Source organism: Sus scrofa, chromosome 10 (genome assembly GCF_054392235.1).
Source record: "Sus scrofa isolate SSC_HxYL_T2T_F1_AM1 chromosome 10, Sscrofa_HxYL_maternal_Yorkshire_Landrace_v2.0, whole genome shotgun sequence".
In the NCBI taxonomy this organism is placed as follows: domain Eukaryota; kingdom Metazoa; phylum Chordata; class Mammalia; order Artiodactyla; family Suidae; genus Sus; species Sus scrofa.
In genome coordinates, this window is record NC_139392.1 from 81798551 (window position 1) to 81824101 (window position 25551).

The 25551-nt window shown below is 36.8% G+C and overlaps 1 protein-coding gene across 8 annotated transcripts in view; it reads right to left on the reverse strand.

The window, feature by feature from the left end:
- The window catches only part of MALRD1 (MAM and LDL receptor class A domain containing 1), an 860334-nt gene that overhangs the window by 334000 nt on the left and 500783 nt on the right, over positions 1-25551 (reverse strand). For all 8 annotated transcript variants that reach the window (XM_084980970.1, XM_084980973.1, XM_084980974.1 and 5 more), the window contains 2 exons: positions 11489-11736; positions 7480-7771 (listed from right to left, as the gene is read on the reverse strand). In XM_084980970.1, the coding sequence (XP_084837096.1) occupies positions 7480-7771; positions 11489-11736 (540 nt within the window). The remainder of the gene's footprint in view (positions 1-7479; positions 7772-11488; positions 11737-25551) is intronic.

Genomic DNA, 25551 nt, shown 5'->3' on the forward strand with positions numbered 1-25551 from the left:
TTTATTTAATTCTATCCCTGACTTTGGATGTTATGATCCCAACCCTTTAAAGCAAAACAGATAACTTCCAGTTCCCAGGCCTTTCTTATTCTCTCCTGTTGTGTGGTCATCCCTTCCTTCTCTCGGTTCTTTCTCTTTTCCTTCTGTACCACTTACCAATCCTTTCCATCAAGCCCTATGCTTCCATTTATAAAGAAATTCCTCTACAGGTTCAAGGCTGGTTATCCTCCAAATTATCCTTTTTAGCCAAAGTGGTCCTTTCTAAATGGAACACAGATCACGTCACTCTTTTTAAAATGTCACATGGCTCTCCATTTCATTCAGAGTAAAAAGCCAAAGTCCTTACCATAACCTACAAAATCTGCCTCCCTATTACTCCTCTGATCTCCTATCCCACCACCTCTTCCCCTCTACTTTCTCTCCAGCTACCCTGGAGAAAAATTATACATGTCATATAGTCTCAGCCTTGGGACATTCACCTTCCTATTCTTGGAACAGCCTTAGATATCTGACTGGCTAATTCCCAACCCTCCTTCTAATCTTTGCTCCACCTCATTAAGCGTTCATTGTCTGTGTTCATCTGTATTATTTACATGATCTGATTAGATTTGGAAGAAGTGAGAAGAAAGTTATTACTAGTAGGTCCAGGTACTCCGTGATAATTTAAATATCATCTGAAGTTACGGAGAAAGAAGTGTCCATAAAAAGCAAAACTGTAGAAAATCCATAGGATAATATGACATGCAAAAGAAATTTATGCATTATTGGAGAGAGTTGGCTACACTGGAGTTTATGGACAGAGTTTATAAAAAGAAATAATTGACTCAGAACTTTCAATTCGTGGTTTAAGGCTTGGTCAGAGATTCAAGGTGTTGCTCCCACAGCCCTAAAGAAATTTCTTTTTTGCCTATAGGGAAAAGTCTGAATTAGGCAAAAATCAGCCAGTGTTTGACTTACCAGGTTGCATAATTATAATAGAAATTGAAATCAAGCCCGGCAAGCAGTTTTTTAAGAGACATTGGCTCACTGGCTGGGAAGAAGTTGGATTATTAAAATCAGAATGGAACATTTAGAACATTCATACAAGTACAAGTGATTCAAACAATACAATCAAATCTTTGGTACCCAAAGTGCTGAAGTCAGTCGGCATTTAAGAGCAGATAACACAAACGCCTATAAATACTTAAAACAGAAAGTGATTTGGTAAAGAGAATTACATATCTGAAACACTGTTGAAAAGGTTGGAGGAGAGATATCTAGTGAGTTCCCAAGGGGGTGACTCCCAGAATTGACTCCCCCAGAGACGATCTATCAACACAGCCATCACAGAATGTCTTTCTCTGTGAGAGCTGGAAAATTAGAGATCCTGGAGTTCCCATTATGGCTCAGTGGTTAATGAACCTGACTAGTAACCATGAGGTTGCCGGTTCAATTCCTGGCCTTGCTCAGTGGATTAAGGATCCGGCATTGCTGTGAGCTGTGATGTAGGTCATAGATGCAGCTCAGATCTCAAGTTGCTATGGCTGTGGTGCAGGCCAGTAGCTATAGCTCCAATTTGACCCCTAGCCTGGGAAATGCCACGAGTATGGCCATAAAAAGACAAAAGACAAAAAACAAACAAACAAAAAAACAAAAACAAAAAAACAAATAAACATCATAATTACACATCCCGAAAAAACCTGAAAATAATAAGTCCCTAATAAGTCCCTTTATTAAGATATACACTTGGCTGTTATCCTAAACCACAAGATAATAGTGGCCTAAAGTGAGAGAGGTTTTTTTAGGGGGGGAGGGGTTGTGGTTTTTGTTTATTTGGTTGGTTGGTTTTTTGTTTTGTTTTGTTTTCTGTCTCACATAAGAGTATGAGCTAAACAACCTTGGGCTGACATCCTAGCTCTTTTGTGTTTGAGGGACCAGACTCCTTCTAACTGTTGCTTCTTAAAGAAGCAATTATTCAACCTCGTGAACTAAGATCAGAACTTAAGCTCCTGCCATCACATCCACATTCCAGTCAGTGGGAAAGAGAGAAGGGAAATTGCGGGAGAGAGACAAGAAGGATAAGAATTAGAGAGGTTAAGTAGATCAGCAGACATCTTATAGGAGTAAGCAGTGTAAAAGTCCACATTCATCTCTTTAAAACTCACTTGCATTTTGCACTAAGCGATCGATACAGGCTGTACTAACTTACAGAGCCAATTACAACCAGCCACATTTCCCCAACACAGGACCCTGAGTTGCTATGCCAGCATTCTCCTCAGTAGGTACCAGCCTTTCAAATTCTCACGAAATATTTCTTAAGAATGAGCAATCTCAAAGAGAAGGTAATCCATTTTAATTCATTTAGACCCCCCCCCCACCCCGCTTTACATACTTTTTATTTATTTTTATTTTTTAGGTCTGCACCTGTGGCATGTGGAAATTCCCAGCATAGGGGTCAAATCAGAGCTGTAGCCGCCGGACTACATCACAGCCACAGCAATGCCAGATCCGGGCCGCATCTGTGACCTACACCACAGCTCAGTTCAATGCTAGATCCTTAACCCACTGAGCCAGGCAGGGATGGAAACCACATCCTCATGGATACTAGTTGGGTTGTTACTGCTGAGCCGCAATGGGAACTCCCATACTCATTTTTAAGCAAAATATATTTGTTGAATAACTCATATTTGGAAATTACTGTGGGGATTTAAAATGCACACACACATACACACACACACACAAATTAAGACTTACTTGATTCCTGTCCTTAATATAGTTAAAATTTTTGTTAAATATCTGCCAATAACATAGAGAATATGATAGCAGCTGAATCTGCATATGGACATTTAAAAGAGGAATCTTGATTATCTTTTTCTTATTAAAATTCATTAAACAATTATTTTTATCCATCATCATTTAGCAATTAACAAAATTGCCACCAAAATAAGCTCTTAAATATACCTTCTAGAGACTCAATAACAACGAAATATTACTTTTGCTGATAAAGCTCTGGGTCTTATTTGACTGATTAGAATCACTGATTCCAGATTCAGTTCAATTGCTTCTTCCTAAATATATATGTTCTGCTTCCTCTTGTCTTTTCTATTTTAAGCTGTCCTTGATGGAACTATATTAGCCTATGCACTTGAATACAGATGAAAAGTGTGCATGAACTAGAGTCACTTCCAAAAGTTTAATGGATGTCGCCACTGCTTATGGAACATAATGCCGTTTACCCTTCTCTAATCTGTGAACATCCCGAGTGTTTTTGCAGTAAACAGAAACTGAGAAATATTAAACATTTCAAATATATACACATACATACCCATTATTCATGACAAATCAAAACTATTGAATTAAAGAGGTTTTCAATAAACGATAGACTGAATGATTACAACGAATATACATTAACTCTGTGCTTGCAAATTCTGCAAGAAAGATGGTTTTGCTAAAAAATATGATGGAAATATATTCTTAATAAAATGCAAATAATGGAGGCTTGTATTCAAATAGCTACACCGCCCAAGGAATACGGGTAAAGATGACCAAAATAGAGGATAATGTAAAATGTTGTTATGTTTATTGAATAAATGCCTACCATACACCAAACATGAGACTAGGTAAATTGCATAGGTGATCACCTCTTTTCAAGGACCTAAAAACCTAAGAATTAGATTTTATTTGCTTCATAAATGAGGAATTTGACTCTCAGAGAAGTTGTACCACACATAACTAGTAAGAAGAGAGTCTGAAATTAATGCTTAGTCAACTAGAACATAGTACCTTTGCTTTTCCACTTAGCTGTGGGGTGTAATTTTTGCTTCTATTTAAGAATACAATGGCAATTCTTGGGAATTCACAAATGGTACCCTAAGTGCCATATAGCCATCACTTCCTCTCTGTGCTGCCCACTAAGGTAGCCACTAGCCGTGAGCAGCTACTGAAAACTCAAAACACACATTAAGATGGGCTTCAGCTGTAAAATATATACTGGATTTAAAGATTTAGAAGAAAACAAAATATCAAACAATATTGCATATCAAAACAAGAACATACCATATCTATTATATGGCTTTTGTGTTAAAATGATAATACTTGGGGAATACTGAGTTAATGCAAATTATTATAGAAGTTAATTTCTCTTTTTAAAAACATAACTCCTAGCAAATGTCAAATTACATATGTGGCTTACATTTTACTTCTGTTACTTCTGTTAGTGACATCCATGATGTCACTCATTTCTCCTCTACCAACCTTAGTGAACACCAAAAAAAAAGGAGTTTGACTTTTTCTTTTCATTTGTTCAGGACTCTCCCACAAATATATGTAAACACATATACACACACACACATATATACTTACCTACATATATACATACATGCTGCCTTCCTTTAAAATGTCAGAGACTAATAGAGTCCTCTGAACACATGAGGAAGTCCTAGTTTTTCTAAATAATTTCTTTTTTTATTTTATTTATTTATTTATTTTTTGTCTTTCTGCCTTTTCTAGAGCCGCACCCATGGCACATGGAGGTTCCCAGGCTAGGGGTCCAATTGGAGCTCTAGCCGCCAGCCTACACCAGAGCCACAACAACGTGGGATCCGAGCCGCGTCTGCAACCTGCACCACAACTCACAGCAACGCCAGATTCTTAACCCACTGAGCAAGGCCAGGGATCGAACCCGCAATCTCATGGTTCCTAGTCGGATTCGTTAACCACTGCGCCACGACGGGAACTCCAAGTTTTTCTAAATCATTTCTAAAAACGTTTAGCGTTTCACTTTTACCAAGAAAAAGGCATATACTTTTAATTTCTGCAGGCACAACTAAAGGTACATTGAATAGTTTCAGGGAATAGTAACTCCATAAATATTTTTTTTCATTTGCTGCTTTTGAATATAAGCATCACAGCTAAGATACCTATGAGAACATTAAATTATCTCACCTCCATTTTCAGAATGTTCCAAATAATATAAATGACAGAAAATGGGGGGGGGTTGTTTCATTTCTAGGTTTTGATTTATACATATATATGCATATTTGCTCTGTATTTACTGCAGCCATTTCGACCCGTTACCATAGCTTCTATACATGAATACGCTATCTCTTTTTTGGCTCATTTTGTATTAATTCCTTCTTTCATTCCTTCTTTTTCACGTGCTTGTTTTCTAAGATCATTCAATATACTTCCAGTGTAGGTTCATTTGGGGAAAAAACCAAATTGCTATCCAAGTTGGTCCCAGTTTAGGTCCCAGTTTAGCTTTACAAAGGAAATTATGTCATAGAGTCCTGCACAAGGTGCCGCTTTAGTCAAACTACTCTCTTACGTCTGCCCCTCACGGTCTGCAGGACCCCGTCTCTGCTGTGTCTTAAACCTTGGGACTTGCCTACCGTGTTCACCCCCCCACATTCACTGCAGGGTCCTGCTGTGCTCACCCTGGGTGTCTCTGTGCTACACACCGAAGGAATCTTTCCTATGAGCCCCAAGTGTAGTTCCAAACCCCCACCCAGCCAGTACAGAAACCTCAAATTAGCTACCCCTAACTGGCTGTTTATTTTCTTTGCATCCTCATAAATATTTATATATTTCTCCTGCCACTTGATTGTATCCAACCTAAAATTATATTTGAGATGTTTTTGCTATTCTCTTTTACCACCTTGAGACAGTCTTAAGATCAGAGATTCTCTTATTTTCTCTTCCTCGAAATTTTTAATACCTCAGCTGTCATAAAGATATTGAAAGAACTCTAGCAAAATTAATATGTGCCCTTGACTTTATAATTAACATATAATTTGTACCACTTTATACATATTTTTAAATTTTCCTTTTGGAAGTTTTTTTTAAAGTATCTTTATTCCACATTTCACAGATTTAAGATTTTTTAAATTCCCAACAAGATTAGTTTGTTCCTCTGACATCCCATTGAATAGTTGTTCATTAAAGTTTGAAGGGGTTCAGCATAAAACCTTGCTCCCTCACTACTCAGAGACTATGAGATTACTTTTTCAGTAAAATCACAAATGTACTATTTGAAAGGCTAGACCTGTATAAGAGGTAATATAGCTGCCATCAAACTTGCTACACAGAATGGAAGGCAAAATTTTCTTGCAAAGTAGATTAGGCTGAGATATCTGAAATGCTTTTACATTAAATTCACATAGTATACTTACTTATTCCTCAACACAGTTTGAAATGTTTGTTTTCTTCTGTCCTTTTCATATCATACTAGAAACATCAGGCAAAGAGCCTAGCCTAACTAATTGTCAACAGGGAAATATTTATCCAGAAATTTCCTCTTAGCCAAATCAAAGCATTCCCTTTAAAATGAATGAGGAACTTAAGGCAGTAATGAAAATATACCCTGTTCCATCTGCCATGTTGAAAGTCAATGCAAATAAATTAGTTCCTCCTTCTTAAAGCACTTTTGTTTTTGCTAATTATGATATACAATTTAGAGACAAAAAGAATGATACTTTATTTTCTACACTAAACTCATGGTTTGAATATTAATAGATGACATTGATAAAAATTGCCCTGTTATTTTAACATTTACTGCATTTATTTAATTTCATACCACTAACATGTGAATTAATGCCACTTGCTGTTTCCACTTGTTACATTTTCACTGCATGTACTATATTGAACATCTACAACCCAACATTCCAATACAAATCTTTAGACAAATTACAAAAGGACATTTTAGATTTAAAATGTAAATGATAACATCTAGTTAAAATTGAATAAGTTTGGAGTTCTCGTCGTGGCGCAGTGGTTAACGTATCCGACTAGGAACCATGAGGTTCGGTCCCTGCCCTTGCTCAGTGGGTTAACGATCCGGCGTTGCCATGAGCTGTGGTGTAGGTTGCAGACACGGTTCAGATTCCGCGTTGCTGTGGCTCTGGCAAAGGCCGGTGGCTGCAGCTCCGATTCGACCCCTAGCCTGGGAACCTCCATATGCCGCGGAAGCGGCCCAAGAAATAGCAAAAAGACAAAAATAAATAAATAAATAAGTTTTGAAAAGTTAAAAAAAAAAATTTAATGTTTGGTTTTGATTTTTTTTTTTTTTTTTTTTTTGACTGTGCCCTCGGCATTCAGAAGTTCCTGGGCCAGGGATCAAATCCATGCCACATCAGCCACCCAAGCCAAAGCAGTGACAACGCTGGATCCTTATCCCACTGAGCCACCAGAGAACTCCTTAATGTCCTTATATATTTTTTTAAGAGTGAACCAATATTTATTAAGGACTGAATTCTGAATCAGACTGAAAATTGACAAAACTAAGGACTCAGGAACTGATAAATATACCTAAAGTTTGGAGAAAATAGTAGAAGACACTGTTATGAACAAGAAAGCCTTGAAAGATAACTTCTTAGATTCAAGAAGATTTTTTTTTTTATGAAAACAATGATTTACTAGATGTTTATATCACTTTTGTCCCATGTCCTTCCTCATCACCTACCACTCTAGAAAAATACCAAACATACACACATTAAAATGTACCTTTTGAAAGAGGCACTGTGGGTTCTTCTTTCATGGAGTGATGAGAGATTAGACAATTCTTTGTAAGCACGATATCATCTAGTGCAATATCACCATGGAGACCTTTCCCAACTCTGCCTTCAAACTTGAGTTGGAAGTCCTCATCTCCAGACAGAGATAGTTCTTCCCGCCACCAGAAATTGCCCTGTTCTCCAGTGAGGTTGAGTAGGACCTTCATTTGGTTTGAGACTGATATCTGGATCAAAGTGAGGGCTCCAATGCCATTGCCATACATGTGATAATGAAAAATGATCTGTAACCAAGAATCAGAATATTACATATTAATTATAAAATTTAATTCCACCTCATTTCCAATTATATTAACATCATATATCAATTATATCATAAATCTCCTTTATTAACAAATTGCAGAAGGAAAAGTAGATCTGTATGCTCTATTGTTCTATGAGAACGCTACTCTTGAATGAAGTTAGGCCAGCCTTCAAACATATGTTGCGGTATATGAGACTACAGTAAGGACCAAATAGAAGCGGAGTTGAAAAAATGAGAAGAGTCCACATCCTTTCTGTGACTTTCAAAAGCAGAATTTCTCCATAAACTCTTAAAGTCAAAGGAATAAAAATATTAAGAAGGGATGTATTATATAGGAAAACTTTTCATGATTAAGAAACATTAAATGTTAAAGAAAAATGTTTTTGATCTCATGAAACTTAAATCACGTTCTTCAAAAGAGCAGAGTACTCAATCACTTATTCTATCACATCCTTGCCCTCAAAATACATTTTCAGGTCTACAAGATCCTCAAGGCTCTACTACATACAGAAAAAACACTAGAATAACAATTTCCAAATTTTATTTGAAATGCTTCAGACGAGCAGACTGGGAGCCCCCCAAGTAAAAATTAAAATAAGTATTTCCAGGGATTAATGTTTCAATGCTTCAAAGACAGAGTTTACCCAATTTTTGCTGTTTGTTACACAGATAAAGGACATCAGGGGAAATTCTAGGAGAAGACTAAGAGGTAGGAAAACAGAGAATCAGAGTGTGTCTAAGCTTTTGTCATTTTTATGAATGAAGGAAAACAATAGTGGTAGAATTGTCACACAGGAAAATGACATTTTTGCAACACTAGCACTCATGGATATTACATTCTGGAGAAAGAATATGAACATGTTTAAAAGGTAAAGAATGTGATTAAACCATATATGTAACACATCGAAGAGCATCAAGAGTAGGTAAGCCATGTGAAGTGACTCTGCAAATTTCCTAGCTGATGAAAACTTCATGTATTATTCTATGATCCAGCAATTTTTCTTCTCCTGATTAACCCATTAATATTAGAAAACATGAGCTCTGTGACCACTATGGCTTGTTTGGGGAGGACTGGTCAAAACTGGGTGGCATAGAGTGAAAGGATCCGAGGCCAGCCTCTTGAGCAGGGTCAACAGGCAAGAGAGGAATCTACCCAACAGGCAGATCACACATCTGTGTGGACCATTGTCAGTCACAGACTTGGTCTTCCCAGCATTCTGCCTCATTTTGTCTTCTTACTTGTGCAGAAAACTTAAAGCATATGCTTTATGTCACAGTAAACGCGTCTTTACCTTCTTGAGGCCATTTTATAAATGATGCCATTGGGTGGACATGCAAACAAACATCTAAACATGACATTTATAGAGAACAACCTGATGACAAATAACTAATCACAGGGCAACATTGAATAAAAATCTGTTGAGTATTGAATTCTTATTTTTTATTTTTTTATTTTGGCTGTGGCTGAGACATACAGAAGTTCCCAGGCTAGGGGTCAGATCAGAGCGGTAGCCATCGGCCTACGTCAGAGCCACAGCAACACCAGATCTGAGCCTTGTCTGCAACTTGTACCACAGCTCATAACACCACCAGATCCTAAACCCACTGAGCGAGGCCAGGGATCAAATCCACGTCCTCATGGTTACCAGTCGGGTTTGTTACTGCTGAGCCACACCAGGAACTCCTGAATTCTTCTAAAGAGGCATTTTCACCAGAAATTTCAGTTCCTCAGAGGTTTGATCTCTGCCCTCATCAATCTCTGTCTGTGTTCCTCTCTGCATCCCACTCACTCCTCAAAAGGAAGAAAAATCCCCAATTTGATTTTTTTTCTGCCTGAAGACATTCCACAAGGTCAAGTGACAGGATTTTCACAGAAATTTGGGATAACCTGATAAACATATTTTTTATATATGAGAAACCCAATCATTCCCAGCATGACCTTTCCTTACTTCTTTGTATTCAATCTATATCATAAATATTCATAAAATGAACCATTCATCATTAAATTTTTGACATTTCTCCTAGCCATACTTCATTATTCTCACACACATACTTAAAACAGCGGGGACTATAGTTCTTAATGAGTGATATCCTCAGTTACTAGAAAAGGAAAAAATAAGTCTTTTGAACATTCTCGGAAGTCTAAATAGAAAAGCTTAAAAGTCAAACTGAATTTAACATACTTCACGTTTAAATTTTAATTAGCATTTTAAGACTAGAACTGACTTGCAAATTTCAGAATATCTATGGATAGACAGAGATTTATTGATACACACTCAACATATATAAAATCTGATATGCTGGGGTTTTACTTTTGAGAAAGTATCAAGTAATTTGGAAGACATCAAAAACAGACAAAATATATTTGATTAAAACTCAACTGTTTACCAAACTAATTAAATAAAGTTTAATGTAATTTTGTATGATTTATTACATTTATTCTGAACTGTGGACAGTTATGTCCCTAAAACTCTGATCACATCGCTTTCTTGCAGAAAATCTGTCAAATGTGCCTGAAGAGAGATGAGATGACTCCATGACAGTCCACCTATGACATCAACTTAAGATGAGGCAGAAAAGCTCTTAAGACACACTAAAGGTCTGCCAAGTATTAGACTAGGACAATGGTCAGATGTGAAGAATGGTCAATATAAAACAGAGCAACAAACACCTGTAATAGTTAAAGGTAGAGCTGGGAGCCTTTGAGCAAAGATGGAATGTGTATCCTTCCTAGGGTAAGGGCTCTCATTTTGTGGAGACAGATACATAAGAATATTACAATTTGAAGACAATAAAGATTTAAATCATGTTATTGTCTCCCAGCCTGATCCTTTGATCAGCTAGCAACTTTCTGGATGTAATTTGTTATCCTTTAAGTGTTCAGACATTGGAGAATACACCAGACAGAATACATGTGTTGGGATCTTACGGAGATTGCATCTCTTGCCACAAATATAAGTAAATGGCACATTTATTCACACATTAATCTCTTATAAGCAAGATCGTGTGAAGTCATCTCTGAGTGCTTAATTTATATGTAAGGCTAAATTTAGCTCCTAGCCTCGCTGACTCAAGTCCTTCTTGGAAAAAAAAAAAAACAATCATGCAAGCAATAAATAAAGGAAAGCGAAGGAACTTGCAAATGCATAGTCATCATATGAAGATCCAAACAACTCTATTTATACTTTAAACACTCTGCAAATGTTCACTTAAAATTTTCACAGGGAATTTTTTCTTCCTTCCTCCAGAAATTCTACTTTCTAAAGAGTCAATTTCAGTCTTTCCTTTTCTGAGAAGAATTCCTCAATCATTTTATCATGGTGCCAACCAGGACGAACACTAATTCTTGGAATTATTTAATCCATATATACTCCTCTTTGTTTAATTCTCTTTCTGATGGAGAAATTCCCATAACTCCAATAAGTACTAAATTCCTTGAATGGATGCCATGGTAATTTACTTCTTTTGTCCTGTCATGGTTTTAGATAATAACTATGACATTTTCCAATGGTTTCCAAAATTGATACATTATTCCAACAGGTCTTCCCTTTCATCCTTACTTCCCTTTATCCCGCCCAGTCACATCTTCCAAGTTGAATACCTTCAAACTCATTTTCTGGTCTGGGCCTGGCCATTCCATTTTCTATATTTGACTCTCTCTGGAGTTGTTCATAATACCTCTGGTTTGCTTCCATACCTTGCAGTTTTTGCTTCTGCTACTTATGACTGGGCTGGAAATGCTGGCTACTTTCAAGGGCTGCTGCAGGAACAAGCTCTTAATAAAGATGTAATGACCAGACATATTCCGCAAGGTGTGATCAGCAGCGGGCTCTGTGCCCATAGCAGGGATGGTACTGGCCTTCAGATTCCAGTCAATGTCGTCACCTTGCTCCTGCTCCCAAGAACAAAGATCAAATTCAAAATCACAGCTCCCTCTGGAAGTACCTGGAAAACATTTCCCATTATATGGTGGAGAGAAAGAGGAAGTTAGCAGATAAGCCATGAAATTCAAAATTAGAGTAAGATTGCCACATCATGTAATAATCAAAACCTCACAATATTATCCTGACAACAACATTAACACAGGATATTTTAGTTTGTTACACACAGTTATCTCAATGTCTTTTGTGAGTTTATTTCTTCACCAGTCTGGTCCCAATGTCAGAATCCATGAACCAATATCTTTAGCATCCCACACATTTCCTCCTCCAAATACTTATTTGGCCAATGTAATTTATTTCTTCTCTCTTCTCATCTTAGCTTCTCAGATCTTGATAGGAAATTTAGGAAGTTTATTTTTCTGTAATACAGTGTGGCTTGGGAAATGCTGCCTAAAGCAAAAGTTATTAATTATTGTAATTTTTTTTAAAAAATAGAGACTCATTTGGAGATAAAAGTATGAAACAGAAAAGGTTAAAACAAATGATTTAATTTATTACAGGAAGTTGCAGAAATTAAATGTGTTTAGTTGCATTAAATACCTACAACCTACCGGGTATTTTAAGAATATTTTATTAACATTGCTTAAGTTTTTCTTCCATTTCCCAGCTAGGCAGAATTCTTGAGTTCAACTATGTCTTAATGGATTGTCTCCCTGCTGGATCTATCCATTTCTGATAGCGGGGTGTGGAAATCTCTGAGTATGATGGGGGGTTCTTCTCTTTGTGGTTATCTAAGTTTTTGTTTCACATAGGTTGACATTCCATTACTAGGTACATACACATTAGAGGTTGTCACGTCTTCTTGGAGAATTTGACCCCTTTACTATTAATGTAATGCCCTTGCTTATCCTTGGTAATGTTCCTTGCTATTATTCTTGTTTTCTTCTGACTAGTGTCACAGCATGCATTTCTCCGTGCATTTACGTTTAATCTATAAGCATCTTGATGGGTTTCTTATAGACATGTAGTTGGGTCTTATTTTTGATCCACTGTGAAAATCTATCTCTTAATTTTTACATTTGGACCTCTGCTATTCAAAGTAAGTATTGATAAACTTGGATTAATAGCTACCATATTTGATACTGTTTTCTATTCGCCCCTATTCCTTGTTCATATTTTTGTCTTCTGTTTTTTTTCTGCCTTTAACTGATCATTTTATATGATTTTATTTTTTTCTCTTTTCTTAACCAATGGGTTACACATTTTGTTTTTTTAAACTTTTTTCAGTGCTTGCCCTAGAGTTTACATTTTTTTATTCAGTTGAAATTATCAATAATTACAACTCATCATCTTGTTTGTAATCTGAACTCTTGTCTTGGCTAAGAATATAAAATAAAATAACTAATTCAGTTGTCCTTATGTAAGAAAATTTAGCAGCCCATGAGGACCAGATTTCCATAGAAACCAGCATCTACAAAGGCTATTTGTATAAGGAAATAATATGTGTGGCTGAAAAACAGTCTTGAATTTTTTTAATAAAAATCATATAAATACATGAATCTCAATAATGTAAAACATATTTTTGCTTTCAATATTTACCATAGTCTCGAAGATATGTTTCCTTGGAATATTTAGTTTTAACATACCAGTGGGGAAAACACAAGTAGGCATTAGTTGTTTGAATTTCATATCACTGTGGTAAGAGGAAGCAACCTATAATTTCATTTTCAACAATTTCCCATAGGTGCCAGGTGAGCAAAAGCAGCAAACAGTCTTCTGTGCAGATGCCAACTCCTGGCATTTTATGGAGCAATTAATGCCAGTGCCAGACAGGTGTGCCGGCAGAAAGAAAATGATCACCTTTGTTTGCAGCTGGATCATCAAGCAAACCAGTCTCTCCCTTTCTAAGAGCTATAACTTTTCCATCGATCAATATCCTCTTAAGAATAAAATTATATTTCATTTAAAGCATCGTTTTGAAAGAACATTAACTTCATGTCTTTAAGGTCCTACTATCAAATTTCTAAGATTAAGGTATCATTTTATTCATTTATTCATTTCGCATAATTTTTTTGGCCATGCTCATGTGTGTGTGGAAATTCCTGGGCCATGGATTAAATCTGCACCATAGCAGTGACCCCCCGTTTGAACCCACCTATTCCAGTATGACCTCACTTTCTTTCATTACATCTGCATAGACCCTGATTCCAAATATGTCACATCCGTAGGTCCTAGGTGGAAATGGGGGGAGGGACACTACATAACCCAGTACTGGAATGTTTACATTTTTAAGGTAACTCTCTTGGGATTTTAAGGTATATAATCTTTTATTACAAAATAATTATAAATTTCTAAGAGAGAAGATCTTAGAAGTTCTCAATACAAACACAAAAAATTTTGTAACTATGTATGGGGATGGATGTCAACTAAACTTAAGGGTAATCATTTTGGAATCAATATACTCATATTGTCATTATGTTGTACATCTGAAACAAATATATATGTAAAACATAATACATAAACTAATATTATATGTCAATTATACTTCAATAAAAAAGAAAATAAATACAATATGATGTTCCCTTATTTCATCTTATGTCTTACATACTAACCAGAGCCATAAAAAGAGTACAAATAGTAGTATCAGTAGTGGATATTCTTTTTTTTTCCTCATAAGCTTTTTTAAAAGTTTTATTAAAGTATAGTTGATTGACAAAGTTGATCATTTATGTTGTATAACAAAGTGCTACAGTTACACATATACATATATCCATCCTTTTTCAAATTCTTTTCCCATATAAGTGATCACAGAATATTGGGTAGAGTTCCCTGTGCTAAACAGCAGGTCCCCGTTGGTTACTCATTCCATACACAATAGTGTAGGTAAAAAAATTCCAAACCCCTAATCCATCCCTCCCTGCCCTCACCTGTCTCCACTGGAAACCAGAAGTTTGTTTTCAAAGGCTTTTAGTCTGTTCCCATTTTGGAAATAAGTTTATTTGAATCATTTTTTTAGATTTCACATAAGCCATATCATAGGATGTTTGTCTTTCTCTGTCTGACATCACTTAGTATATGATAACCTCTAGGTCCATCCATATTGCTGCAAATGGTGTTATCTCATACTTTTTTATGGCTATATATTCAATTGTATATATGTACTACATGGTTCTTTATCCATTCATCTGTCAATGGATATTTAGATTGCCTCCATGTCTTGGCTATTGTTAATAGCGCTGCAATAAACACTGAGGTGCATTTTTTTTGAGTTTATATTACTCAATGAATTTTATTACATTTAAGGTTGTACAATGATCATTACAACCAAATTTTATAGCATTTCCATCCCAAACCTTCAGTGAATCCTCCCACCCACCAAACTGTCTCACTTGGAAACCATAAGTTTTTCAAAGTCTGTGAGTCAGTATCTGTTCTGCAAAGAAGTTCTTTGTGTCCTTTTTTTTTTAGATTACACATATAAGTGATTGCATCTGATGTTGGTGTCTCACTGTCTGACTGACTTCACTTAGCATAATAATTTCTAGGTCCATTCATGTTGACGCAAATGCCATTATTTCATTCCTTTTAATGGTTGAGTAATACTCCATTGTGCATATGTACCATATCTTCTAAATCTACTCCTCTGTCAATGGACATTTAGATTGTTTCCATGTCTTGGCTATTGTATAGAGTGCTGAAATGAACACTGAGGTACATGTATCTTTTCAAGTCATGCTTTGCTCTGGATAGATGCCCAGGAGTGCAACTGCTGGATCAAATGGTAATTTTATGTTTAGTTTTCTGAGGAATATGCATACTATTTTCCACAGTGGTTGCACCAATTTACATTCCAACCAACAGTGTAATAGGGTTCCCTTTTCTCCACACCCTCTCCAGCATTAATAATTGGTAGAATTTTGGATGATGGCCATTCTGGCTGGTGTAAGGTGGTACCTCAGTGGTTTTCATTTGCATTTTTCTAATAATGAGTGATGTTGAACATCTTTTTGTGTGTTTTTTGGCCATCTGTATGTCTTCTTGGGAGAACTGTTTAGATCTTCTGCCCATTTTTCAATGGGGTTGTTTGTTTTTTTGGTATTGAGCAGCAGTTGTTTATAAATTTTGGAAATTAATCCCTTGTAAGTGGATTCATTTGCAAATATTTTCTCACATTCTGTGGGTTGTCTTTTCATTTTCTTTATGGTTTCCATTGCTGTGCAGAAACTTTTAAGTTTAATGAAGTCTCATTTGTTTATTTTTGTTTTATTGTCATTACTATAGGAAATGGATCTGAGAAGAAGTTGCTATGGTATGTGTTGGAGTGTGTTGGGCCTATGTTTTCTTCTAAGAGTTTTAGAGTATCTGGTCTTATATCTAGGTCTTTAAAGAATTTTCAGTTTATTTTTGTGTATGGTGTGAGGGAGTGTTCTAATGTCATTCTTTTCCATGTGGCTGTCCAGTTTTCCCAGCACCACTTATTGAAGGGGCTGTCTTTTCTCCATTGTATATTCTGGTCTTCTTTGTCATAGATTATTGGCTATAGGTGCGTGGGTTTAATTCTGGGTTTTCTCTCCTGTTTCACTGATCCATATTTCTGTCTTTGTGCCAGTACCATATGGTTTTGATGATTGTTGCTTTGTAGTATAGGCTGAAGTCCAGGAGTCTGATTCCTCCAGCTCCATTTTTCTTTTTCGGGACGTCTTTGGCTATTCTGGGTCTTTTGTGCTTCCAAATAAACTTCGAAATATTTTGTTGAAGTTCTGTGAAAAATGTCCTTGGTAATTTGATAGGGATTGCATTGACTCTGTAGATTGCCTTGGGTAGTATAGTCATTCTGATAATATTGACTCTTCCAATCCAAGAGCATGGTATGTCTTTCCATCTATTTATGTCGCCTTTGTTTTCTTTCACCAGTCTTATAGTTTTCAGAGTACAGGTCTTTTGTCTCTTTAGGTAGGTTTACTCCTAGGTATTTTATTCTTTTTGATGCAATGGTAAGCAGGATTGTTTCCCTAATTTCTCTTTCTGATCTTTCATTGTTGGTATACAGAAATGCAGTCAATTTCTGTGTATTATATCCTGTGACTTTGCCAAATTCATTGATGAGCTCTAACAGTTTTCTGGTAGAGACTTTAGGATTCTCTAGGTATAGTATCACGTCATCTGAAAATAGGGATAGTTTTACTTCTTCCTTTCCAATCTTCATTCCTTTTATCTCTTTTATTTCTCTGATTGCTGTGGCTAGGACTTCCAAAACTATGTTGAAGAGTAGTGGCGAGAGCAGACATCCTTGTCTTGTTCCTGATCTCAGTGGGAATTCTTTCAGCTTTTCACCATTGAGAATGATGTTCACTGTGGGTTTGTCATATATGGCCTTTATTATGTTGAAGTAGGTTCCCGCTATGCTCACTTTCTGAAGGGTTTTTATCAGAAATGGGTGTTGGATTTTGTCAAAGGCTTTTTCCGCGTCTATTGAGAGGATCATATGGTTTTTACTCTTCAGTGTGTTAATGTGGTGTATCACACTGATGGATTTGTGGATATTGAAGAACACTTGCATCCCTGAGATAAAACCCACTTGATCATGATGTCCAATCCTTTTAATGCATTGTTGGATGCAGTTTGCTAGTATTTTGTTGAGGATTTTTGCATCAATGTTTACCAGTGACATTGGCCTGTAATTTTCTTTTTTTGTGGTATCTTTGTCTAGTTTTGGTATCAGGGTGATAGTGGCCTCATAGAATGAGTTTCAGAGTGTCCCTTCCTCTGCAATTTTTTAAATAGTTTCACAAGGATAGGTGTTAGCTCTTCTCTAAATGTTTGATAGAATTCACCTGTGAAGCCATCTGGTCCTGGACTTTTGTTTTTTGGAAGTTTTTAAATCACAGTTTCAATTTAAGTACTTAAATTACTTGAAATTTAAGTAATTGGGGTCCATTCGTCTCTTCTACTTCATCTGGATTTAGTCTTGGAAGACTGCACTTTTCTAAGAATTTGTCCATTTCTTCTAGGTTGTCTGTTTTATTGGCATATAGTTGCATGTAGTAGTCTCTTATGATCCTTTTTATTTCTGTGATATCTGTTGTAAATTTTTTTTCATTTCTAAATTTTATTTTATTTTTTTATTTTTCTCTTTTGTCTCTTTAGGGCCACACCCATGGCACATGGAGGTTCCCAGGCCAGGAGTCTAATCGGAGCTGTTGGCCCTGGCCCATGCCAGAGCCACAGAAATTCCGGATCTGAGCCATGTCCACAACCTACACCACAACCCACAGCAATGCCAGATCCTCAACCCACTGAGTGAAGCCAGGGATCGAACCCGCAACACCATGGTTCCTAGTCCACTACACCACAATGGGAACTCCCATGTCTAATTTTATTGATTTGAGTCCTCTTTTTTTCTTGGTAAGTCTGGTTAAGTGTTTATCAATTTTGTTGATCTTTTCAAAGAACCAGCTTTTTGTTTCATTGATCTTTTCTAAGGTTTTCTTTGTTTCTGTTTCATTGATTTCTGCTCTGATCTTTATGATTTCTTTCCTCTGCTAACTTTAGGTCTTATATGTTCTTCTCTTTCTAGCTGCTTCAGATGTAAAGTTAGGTTGTTAATTTGAGCTTTTTCTTGTTTCCTGAGGTAGGCTTGTATTGCTATAACTTCCCTCTTAGAACTGCTTTTTCTGCATCCCATAGGTTTTGGAGTGCTATATCTTTGTTGTCATTTGCTTCTAGGTATTTTTTAATTTCCTCTTTGATTTCTTCAGTGATCCATTGGTTGCTGAGTAGCATGTTGTTTAGTCTCCACAGGTTTGTGTTTTTTTGCAGCTTTTTTCTTGTTGTTGATTTCCAGTGGTACAGCATTGTGTCAGAAAAGATGCTTGATATGATTTCAATTTTATTAAAGTTACCAAGGCTTCATTTGTGGGCCAGAATGTGATCAATCCTGGAGAATGTTCCATGTGCACTTGAGAAGAATGTGTATTCTGCTGCTTTTGGATGGAATGTTCTATAAATATCTATTAAGTCCATCTGGTCTAAAGATTCATTTAGGCCCTGTGCTTCCTTGTTGATTTTCTGTCTGGATGATATGTTGATTGCTGTAATTGGGGTGTTATTGTCAACTTTTCCCTTTATGGTTGTTAGCAGTTGCCTTATACATTGCAGTGATCCTATGTTGGGTGCATAGATATTTAAAATTGTTATATCTTCTTCTTGGATTGATCCTTTGATCATTATGCAATGTCCTTGTCTTTTAAAATATTCTTTAAGGTCTATTTTGTCTGATATGAGTATTGCTGCTCCAGCTTTCTTTTGATTCTCATTTGCATAGAATATTTTCTTCAATTCTCTTACTTTCAATTTGTATGTATTCCTAGAAGTGAAGTGGGTCTCTTAAAGACAGCATACGTATGATTCTACTTTTTGTATTCATTCAGCCAGTCTATGTCTTTGGTTGGGGCATTTAGTCCATTTACATTTAAGGTAATTATTGATATGTATGTTCTTATTGCCATTTTACTAATTGCTTTGGATTTGTTTTTGTTGCTCTTTTTTCTTCCCTTCATCTCTTGTTATCTCCTCTTGTGGTTTGATGACTCTCTTTATTGTCGTATTTGTTGATTTTTCTTATATGTGTGTGTATCAACTGTAGATTTTAGTTTGCATTTACCCTGAAGCTTTGATATAGGAGTGTGTGTGTGTGTATGAGATTGTTTTAAGTTGTTGGTCTCTTAATTCCAAGTTCAACTCCAGGGTCCTGCATTTGTACCCTATTTTCTCACGATTTCTGAATTTGGTAGCATATTGTGTGTGGACAATTTCCTACTTTTGCTGTATACACACCTTTACTGGTGAGCCTGGTCATTTGCAGTATTTTTGTTTCTAGTTTTGGCCTTTTCTTTTCTACCTAGAGAAATTCCTTAAGTACTTATTGTAAAGCTCGTTTTCTGTAAAGCTTTTGATTTCTCCTTCAAATCTGAATGAGAGCCTTGCTGGGTAAAGCAATCTTGGTTGCAGGTTTTTTCGTTTCATCATGTTAAGTATATCATGCTACTCCCTTCTGGCCAGCAGGGTTTCTGCTGAAAAATCTGCCGATAACCTTACCGGGGTTCCCTTGCATGTTATTTGCTTCTTTTCCTTAGCTACTTTCAATATTTTCTCTTTGGCTTTTAATTTTGGTCAGTTTGATTAATATGTGTGTCAGGGAGTTCTTCCTTGGGTTGATTTTATACAGTACTCATGCTTCTAGGATTTGAGTGGGTGGTTCCCTTCCCATGTTAGGAAGTTTTTGGCAAGTATCTCTTCAAATACTTTTTATATCCCTCTCTCTCTCTTCTCCTTCTGGCACACCTATAATATGGAGGTTGGTGTGTTTAATGTTGTCCCAGAGTTCTCTGAGACTCTCTTGATTTCTTTTCAATATATTCCTCTTTTCTGTTCTGCATCAGTGACTTCCACTAGTCTGTCCTCCACCTTGCTTATTCGTTCTTCTGCCTCCTGTATTCTGCCCTTGGTCGCTTCTAATGAATTTTTTATTTCAGTTATTGTATTTTGCATATATACATGCTTAAGTTTTCAATCTTGTATTTCTTTGCTCAGTGTTTCCCATAGATTATCATTCTCTGTCTCCAGTTTATTTCCAATGTCTTGCATCATCTTCAGTATCATCAGTCTGAAGTCTTTTTCCTGGAGGCTGATAATCTCCAGATCACCTAGCTGTTTTTCTGGGGTTTTTCCTTGCTCCCTTGGCCCGAGTTATAGTTCTCTGCCTTTTCATTTTTATAGGTTTGGGCTGTGGTGTCCGTTTTGGCAGACAATAGAGTTATTGCCTCTCTTCCTTCTGATGTCTGCCCCGCCCCCCCACGCCTTGTGGCTGAAGTTGGAACCAGGGGTTGCTGTAGGCTTCCTGATGGGAGGGACTGGTGCCTGCCCACTGGTAAGTGGCACTGATTCCTATCCCTCTGGTGGGTGGGGTTTTGTCTCTGGGTGAGATGAGAGGGGGCTATGTGCCCGGGGGTTCTTTAGGTAGCCTGCTTACTGACGGGTGGGGCTCTGATCCCACCTGGATTATTGTTTGGCCTGGAGCTTCTCAGCCCTGATGAGTGGGGCCAGATTTTCCCAAAATGACCACCTCCAGAGAAACACACACTGATGAATATTCCCGAGAGCTTTGCCTCCAATGTCCTTCTCCCACAATGAGCCACACTCATCCCCTGTTTTCCCAGGAGATCTTCCAAGAACTGCAGTCAGGTCTGACCCAGATTCCTATGGAGCCTCTGCTTTTCCCTGGGACCAGCGCACATGAAAGCCTGTGTGCACCTTTCAAGAATGGGGTCTCTGTTTCCCCCAGTCTTGTGGAGCTCCTGTGCACAAGCCCCACTGGCCTTCAATGCCAGACGCTCTGGGGGCTCTTTCTTCCAATGCCAGATCCCCAGTTGTGGGGACTTGACGTGGGGCTCAGAACTCTCACTCCTGTAGGTGAGTCTCTGTGATACAGTTACTTTCCAGGCTTCCCACCTGGCAGGTATGGGGTTGCTTATATCATGGAATTGCCCCTTCTACCTTTTGGTGTAGCCTCCTATTTGTCTTCAGGAGTAGGATGTCTTTTTGACAGTTTCCAGTACATTTGGTTGAAGGTTATTCAGCAATTGGTTGTAATTTTGTTGTTTTTATGAGAGAAGTTGAGCTCCAGTCCTTCTATTTCACCATCTTAATCCCATCCCTGTATATTCTCCACATATATACCCAGGAGTGGGAGCACTGGATATTCTTGACATGATTTTGATTTTAATGGGGACACTTCATTGTTTCCTTTTTTTTTTCTTAATTTAAACCTTTTATTTTTAACTCCATATTTCTTTCTTTCTTTTCCTTCTTTTTATGGCCACAATTGTGGCATATGGAAATTCCCTGGCTAGTGGTCAAATTGGAGCTGCAGCTGCCAGCCTATGCCACAGCCATAGCAACTTAGGATTTTAGAAGCATCTGTGACCTATGCCACAGTTTACAACAATGCCAGATCCATTACCCACTAAGCAAAGCCAGGGATGGAACTTGCATCTGCATGGATAATATGCCCGGTTCTTAACTCACTGAGCAACAAGGGGAACTCCTCCTTTAATTTGACAGACCATTTTAAAGTTACACAATTCTATGTATAAGAAGCAGTTGTTAACTTTAAATGAATATTTTCAGCACCTATCAGTTTATTGTGACATTTTCAGTGACTGATTTGGTTACATTAACAGTTTGTTACGTTAAAATATTCTTTACATGTTCTAAGATCCTCATCTTAAACATGTGACATAATTACTACTGAACTTTGTTTACTAGTATTTTCAGTTTTGCACATTTATATTCACAGAGTTTTTACTATAGTTTTCTTAATTTTCTAATTTCTGGAGGTTTCATTATCGGTGATATGTTAGCTTCATAAAATAAATTCTATCATTTCATGTGGTTGGAATAGTTTCTTTGGGAATTATCAGTTCATTAAAATTTGATAGAACTCAGCAGTATCTATCCCAGGAGATGAAATTAGATGACATTTGTTGATAACTTTATTTGATAGTTAATGGTCTATTCAGGTTTTCTGCTTCATTAGTTGAGAAAAATTAACCATTTCATTGACTTTTTCAACCTAGTACATTTATTTATCTCCATATGCTTATTAATTCCCCTTTGGCAAACTTAACATTTGTTTTTCCTTTTATAAAGTTGAAAAATCGGTGTTTTACCTATGCTAAAAATTAGCACTCTTTTATTTATCATGAGGATTAGTTTTCTTTTGTCATATTAATATTTATTCCTCCTGATTTTCTTTTTTTTTTTCTGTCTTTGTCTTTTTAGGGCCACACCTGCAGCATATGGAGGTTCCCAGGGTAGCAGTCTAATCGGAGCTGTTGCTGCTGGCCTATACCACAGCCACAGCAATGTGAGATCTGAGCCATATCTGTGACCTACACCACAGCTCACAGAAATGCCAGATTCTTAACCCATTAAGCAAGGCCACGGATTGAACCCACAACCTCATGGTTTCTCACTGCATTTGTTTCTGCTGCGCCACAACAGGAACTCCTCTTGATTTTTTTAATATGACATCATTCTTTGTAACATTTTACATTGAAATTATTTCAAGCTTTATGGAAAAGCTTCAAGAATAGTATATGTATTTCCAGCTACACTTTAATTCACAAATATTTGTAATTTCCTCATTTGTTCTATATGTATATGAATATGCATATCTATATATGCATTTTCAGAAGTATTTGAAATTAAATTGATATTTATTGATACTTTCATGTTTCTTTCCTATAAATGAGGATATTTTCTTTTTTAACCACAGCAAAATCACAAAGCCAGAAAATGTGACATTAATGCTAGTATCTAATGAAGTTTCCATTGTGGCACAGTAGGTTAAGAACCCAACTACACCAGCTTGGGTTGCTGTGAATGTGCAGGTTTGATTTCCAGGCCAGTGCAGTGGGCCAGTGCTGCAACTGTGGCAAAGGTTGCAGCTGCAGCTTGGGTTCAGTCGTTGACCTGGCATCTTCCATATGCCATGGGTATAGCCATAAAAATAACACATTGATTGATTTAAAAAAACATAATTCTCAGTTTTTTAAAAAAGTACTATCTAATCCCTATTTCATATTTAAATTTTTCAATTATCCTCCATAAGTCCTTTATAATTATCTTTCCCCTGGTTCAGAACCCAATCCAAGATGTTACATTGCATTAAGTTGTCATGAATCTTTATTTTCTTATCACAAGATTTCTTCATCCTTTCTTTCTTCCTTTGCCTGGATATATCCCATGAGAGCAGGCCAGTTATTTTAGGAAGCACTTGAATTTGAGTTTGTCTGAGGAATCCTTATAATCAGATTCAGATCATGCATTTCAGCAGGAATACCCTGGAAGTAATCATAGGTCCCTTTTGTATCAGGAGGCAGGTTTTAATTTGTCCTAATATCTTTGGTGTTTACTTTGAACAACTGGTTAAGGTGGCATCAGTCACATCTCTCCACTAAAAAGTAACGTTTCCTTAATTAATTATTAATTTGTATGCAAACACAGGTGACTATGAAAATATGCTGCCCTTGTCAAGTATTTAGCAACTCATTCGAACTCCCACTAATGATTTCCTTCATCCCTCCCTCCCTTTCTTCCCCTCTTTTTTTCTTATGCTAAGAACACTTAACATGAGACCTACAACTCCTAAAAAAATTTTGTGTATAATACATCTTATCAACTATTGGCACTATGCTACACAGGTCTCTTGATACATTTCATCCTGCATACATAACTGAAACTGTGTACCCACAAAATAGCAAGTCCCCATTTTCCCCTTTTCTGCAGTTCCTAGTAACTACCATGCTACTTTCTGCTCCTAAGAGTTTGACTCTTTTAGATGCTTCAGGTGGAATCATTCAGCTTTTTCCTTTTTGAGACTGGCCTATTTCATTTTGCATATTCCAGGTTCATTCATTTCGCCATATGTGGTAGGTCATATATTCCTTTTATGGCTGAATAATATTCCATTATAGGTACATGCTACATTTTCCTTATTCATTCATACATCAGTGTACATTTAGATTGTGTCTATATCTTATTGTGAATAATGCTGCAATGAACATGGGAGTTTAGATATCTCTTTAAAGTCTAGGTATCAATTACTCTGAACATATACTCAGAAGTGGGATTGCTAGATTATACATCCCACTGATTATTTTCTAAAATCTTCATTCCTCATAAATTGATTTTCTAATGTAAAGAAGACCTTTGCCATCACTTTACTTCAATAGTTAGTTATACTTACATTATTTTTTAATTTTTATTAATCAAATGAATTTATGACATCTGTAGTTGTATAATGATCATAACAATCTGATTTCACAGGATTTCCATCCCACAACCCAAGCACATCCCCCCACCCCCAAACTGTCTCCTCCAGAGACCATAAGTTTTTCAATGTCTGAGAGTCAGCATCTGTTCTGCAAAGAAGTTCCGTCTGTCCTTTTTTCAGATTCCACATGTCAGTGAAAGCATTGGATGTTGGTATCTCATTGTATGGCTGACTTCACTTTGCATGATAGTTTCTAGGTCCATCCATGTTGCTAAAACAGCTGGTATTTCGTTCTTTTTAATGGCTGAGTCATATTCCATTGTGTATATGTACCACTTCTTCTGGATCCACTCCTCTGTCGATGGACATTTAGGTTGTTTCCATGTAAGAGGCTATTGCAAATAGTGCTGCTACGAACATCGGAGTGCATGTGTCTTTGCGAGTTGTGGTTTTCTCTGGGTAGATGCCCAGGAGTGGGATGGCTGGATCAAATGGTAGTTCTATGTTTAGTTTTCTGAGGCATCTCCATACTGCTTTCCACAGTGGTTGCACCAATTTACAATCCCACCAACAGTGTACTAGGGTTCCTTTTTCTCCACACCCTCTCCAGCACTTGTTGTTTTTAGACTTTTGGATGATGGCCATTCTGGCTGGTGTAAGGTGATACCTCATAGTGGTTTTCATTGCATTTCTCTAATAGTGAGTGATGCTGAACAACTTTTCATGTGTTTTTTGGCCATTGGTATGTCTTCTTTGGAGAACTGTCTGTTTAGATCTTCCGCCCATTTTTTGATAGGCTTGTTTTTTTTTGGGGGGGGGTATTATTCCCAGCCTTAGGGTGAAAGTATTCAATTTTTCAACTTTAAGTATGATATTAGCTATATGTTATTCATAGCTCTTCTTTCTCAGTTTGAGGAAGCTGCCTTCTGTTGCTTGTTTACCAACTTTTTTCACAAAAGAGCACTGAATTTTTCTTGATGCATTTCCTGAACCTAAATGAGAAGGCCACATGATTTTTCTTCTTTTTTTCTGTGAAGGTGG